The sequence below is a fragment of the Anguilla anguilla genome, chromosome 3 (assembly GCF_013347855.1).
Source record: "Anguilla anguilla isolate fAngAng1 chromosome 3, fAngAng1.pri, whole genome shotgun sequence".
Lineage (NCBI taxonomy): Eukaryota > Metazoa > Chordata > Actinopteri > Anguilliformes > Anguillidae > Anguilla > Anguilla anguilla.
Genome location: NC_049203.1, coordinates 32,958,849 through 32,963,030, shown reverse-complemented (window position 1 = coordinate 32,963,030; position 4,182 = coordinate 32,958,849). Strand labels below are relative to the sequence as shown.

Below are 4,182 nucleotides of genomic sequence, written 5' to 3'. Positions count from 1 at the left end.
AAGCACACATCATCTCAAGTTGGTTCCACAAACATGACTTAAATTTACTCAATGGCCTGCACAATCCCCAGATCTCAATCCAATAGAGCACCTTTGGGTTGAAGTGGAACAGGAGGTTTGCAGCATGAATGTGTGGCCAAAAAATCAGCAGGCACTGCAATACATTACATTAGATTACATTTATTTTGCAGACACTTTTATCCAAAGCGACGTGCAATAAGTGCATAACAAAGATAATTGGAAGAACTAAAAAAACACGTCAGATAAGGTACAATACTCATACAGTTATTCATAGCCATGAACACATTAAGTCCAGTCCACACAGTGAACATTACATTGACCTAACCTATGCTAAGTCACTAGGAGGCATTACAAGCTACAATATCAAGACAATGATACAAGGCACAAAAGTGCTGGATGGAGGTAAATGTAACAGGAGTGGCACAAGAGAGTACATGTATAATGATGCTATTGTGTGAGTATGGACCAAAATCTCTCAGGATTGTTTCCAGTACCTTGTTGAATCCATTTAGCAAAGAATTCAGGATGTTCTGTAGGCCAAAGGGGGTCCTACCTGGTACTGGATAGGTGTACCTGATAAAGTGGCCACTGAGTGTTCATTTGAGTGGCATTTCTAAATAACAGACACCTAAACAGATAGCTTCAGTGGTGCTGTTTTTCAGTAGTAATTCTGGTGCACTTTCAGTAGACTGGAGTGAGAGCAATAATCACAGCCAGGAAAGGTAGCTGGTATAGGTATAGACTGGCCATTTACCCATAGAGCAAGCTTAGCTTAAATATTTCCAGCAAAAGAGGAAAACAATTATTTTCCTCTTCAGATTAAGAGCAAATCATATCATAGTTTTGGTTGATTGATGGATTGTGATTGTGTGTGCGTGTGAGAGTGAGCATATCTACAAGATGTATATTTTCAAGAAAAGGTGGCATTTCATGCATTCAAATGTTTTTAGACCACACACTTCCTACCCTTTAAGATTGAGTCTTATATCACTGCAGTGCGGTAGGTGGGAGCATCTTTATGAACTACATTACTTTCCCACGCCATTCCTGTCCTGTATGTAAAGCCGGCGCCGCCATGCAGTCGAGAGGAGAGAGGGAGGGCTGCTGGTCCTGGAATGTGTTCATGCGCACGTCCCCGACCTCGGAGTGTACTCGGTGTGGCGCGCCGGATAGTCACAGGCACGCGCGTCGGGACGACAGGTCTGTGTGCTTGGAGAAAGAAGGAGGAAAGAAACGCTGGAGAGAGGAATGATGGCGGTGAAGCAGTGACAAGTTTTGGGAATGTAAATTGAACGAAAGAGTACTTAGACGTCTCCATAAGACACAGAAAACGCAGGAAACAGAGGTAAATCATTAAATGTTTGAGAATAGAAGAAGTTTGATAGACCTTCACCTTGTGATCTGGTTAACTTACTGTGATCTGGTTAACTTACTGAGCTCGCGAACTGCAGTAAAGAATTACTCAGTGTAGACTCAGAGGGACTAATTTGTAACAAAAGTATATACAAACTGTGGAAACGGTATGAGTTTTGTAGTTTTGTGAGTAATTTGGTATTTTTCATTAAAAACACGACTTGTCTGCTAATAGGCTACTCCGAAAGCTTAGTGTACTGCTCTTCATTTCGTGACAATAGTTAGCTTGGTGGCTAGGTGTGGATTTTTTAAGCACGATTCAGGAAATGTGGCCGAGTTAAACGTTGCGGTTTATTAACAGACGTTCAAAATCACTTCGGCAAAGTTGCGAACTAGGCTATAGTACAGACGAGACCGCGTCTCCCATTTTAATCCACTACATTTTTATAGTTTATCGAAATACTTTTCTGCTGCAATTTGAAACTTGAGCTCTGGATGAAACAGTTGGAATAGTCATTACCGAATACAGAGAAACATGAAGAATGTTATGAAATTCGGCTAGTTTACCCTAAAAAGTTCTAACGAGAAATGTCCTATTGTTGTAGATGTCCGCAGTCTATGTGAACTGAAGAAAGGCGCCGGGAACAGCTCAGCAGGACTCATGGCACAGTTCAAGTAGGAAAAAGAGGGCGCGTATGAAACGCCAACGGACCGAGAAATAAAGACTTGGATGGATATAACTTGTTTTACGCCTGTCCAGTTAGAAGTCTTATCTGCATTGTCCATTTCACCTCTGAAAAATGATCAAGACCGAAAGCAAAAGCGACAGGACCCTAAGGAGCTCATCTCCTCATAGAAATGCTTACAAGTCAGACTTCCACGCAATTAAATGCTCTTTTGATGGGGCTAAATCCGACAGTGCTCCCAAGTCTTATGCAAATGGCTCTAGCGAGCCCCGGGAGGAGGCGAGGGGAAGACCGTTCGGCAACAGGGTGAATAAGATCAAAAACATTTTCTTGCAAATGGATGGCCAGCAACAGGAGAGCCAAGAGGTGAAAACAGCCATCAAAAGCGATTCACCGCTTGTTACTCTGCAAAAACCACAATGTGTAGCCAGTGCTCATAGAGCTAGTTTAGGTAGTGTTAACAGCCCAGAGTCTCAGGGCTCAGACAGATCGCCTAAGGGAGATGATGTGGAGATTGATAAAGCAGCACTGGCAGAGAAGTTCTCTGTGACCAGGAAATTGTTTGAGAAGGGCATCAAAGATCAGCCTGAAAAACTATCCCCCACTAAAGCAACAGGTCGGGTCTCTCTGGGCAGCGTGACTGACGAGGGGAGGGTTAGCAGACGATGCTCTGGTTCTTCAGAGGTTGCCGTTGTTAGTGTCCGAGCTGATCTCAGCCCTACTCCACTTAACAAAACAGCCCAGCAGGATGACAGGGGCAACAGTGAAGAAAAGCGTCAGGGCTCTAGGTCCTCTCTGAATGCTGGCCCCATCTCCAGAAGGCTGGAGAACTTCATGGCAGACAGTGATGGTGAGGAGACGAGCAACAAGACCACACCCGGAGCAGTGGACAGTGGGAATCTGTCCAGTGCCTCTGAGCGCTTGTTGGCCATCTCCCCAGTTGGTCAAGGTCAAAACTTTCACAAACCCACCTCCCGAGTTAGCGATGGTCTTTGCAAACCCTCTGCTGGCACTGCCACAACCAAACCTCCCAATCCTTCTGCAACGGATCTGAAACAGGCTTCAGCATATGCCAGCTCCTTGTACGGTTCCAGCAAAGCCAAGGTCCTGGACGTGGCCAGGGAAGAGGGTATGGCGCAGCGCAGCACTGGGGATCTGCTGCCCCACCGGGCTGTCGAACTGGATACTGCAGGAGTAGGGGTGGTCCGAGCGGAGTTGGTGGTGGTCCAGAATGAGTCATCAGAGAGTGAGGAAAATGAGGACAAAAACCTAGAGGACAGTGTTTTTGAGGAACCAAACACAGACCTTACAGAGGTGCCTAAAGCAGAAAGCTCAAGTGAGCTGGGAGGAGATTTCCCAGAGAAGCTAAGAGGGGACAGTACAAAGGAGGACATAACAAACTCCTTAGTGGAGCTCAAGCCAGATGCCCCAAAGGAGCCTGTGGTTGACCCTGTTGTTGAGAGTTGGGAAGAGCCTCCCACAAACCACTTCTCTCAGAAGGCAACAGGTGAGGAGTCAGAGGTCACAGAAATGTTGGAAAAAAAGGAAAAGGGAAGTAGCAGTGAAGAGAAGGAATTGAGATCAGTTGAGGAGCACAGAGACAAGGTTGAGCCAGTGAGGCAGAGCAAGGATTACAGAGAGGAGGAAGAAGGTGGGGAGGAGGAGAGTGATCAGGAGGATCAGGTGGAACAAAGTCCCCGGGCGGTAGTTTCTCCCATCGTCTATGGCATTGAGAACGCCGCATTTGTGGATGACAAGGACACGGATCAGGAACATCACGAGGAGGCCCATTCCTCTGAGGAGTATGAGGAGGTGCCTGGCCTATCAGATGAGGATGACCCAGGACCGCGGAGGAAGATCAGATTCTCCACCGCACCAATCCAGGTATACATTTACATTTTGTAACTGTTTATTTCCCCCTAGAGAACAGCACTGAAAGCAGTTGTCACCTCAGTTAAGTTATCACATGGAATACTAAGAAATGCCAGGTCACACACTCTTAAGTGTTTTCATGTTTGATAGTCATCCTGCTAACAAGACAGGCTAACAACGCAGATTCTCTCGTGTGGATTCCTTTCAAAGCCATAGTATTTTGGACTGTGCTAAAACTGATGCCCTCTGA

General features: G+C 45.9%; 1 protein-coding gene across 1 annotated transcript; it reads left to right on the top strand.

Moving 5' to 3' along the window:
• Positions 1-1,148: 1,148 nt before the first annotated feature.
• LOC118222371 (neurabin-1-like) lies at positions 1,149-3,980 on the top strand. Its single transcript, XM_035407919.1, has 2 exons — positions 1,149-1,366; positions 1,980-3,980. The coding sequence occupies exon 2, from the start codon at positions 2,175-2,177 to the stop codon at positions 3,963-3,965; it is 1,791 nt and encodes a 596-aa protein (XP_035263810.1). The 5' UTR covers positions 1,149-1,366; positions 1,980-2,174; the 3' UTR covers positions 3,966-3,980.
• Positions 3,981-4,182: the final 202 nt, after the last annotated feature.

What these genes read in the sequence shown, in the direction of transcription:
- LOC118222371 (XM_035407919.1), top strand. Translation starts at nt 2,175, where the DNA reads ATGATCAAGACCGAAAGCAAAAGCGACAGGACCCTAAGGAGCTCATCT.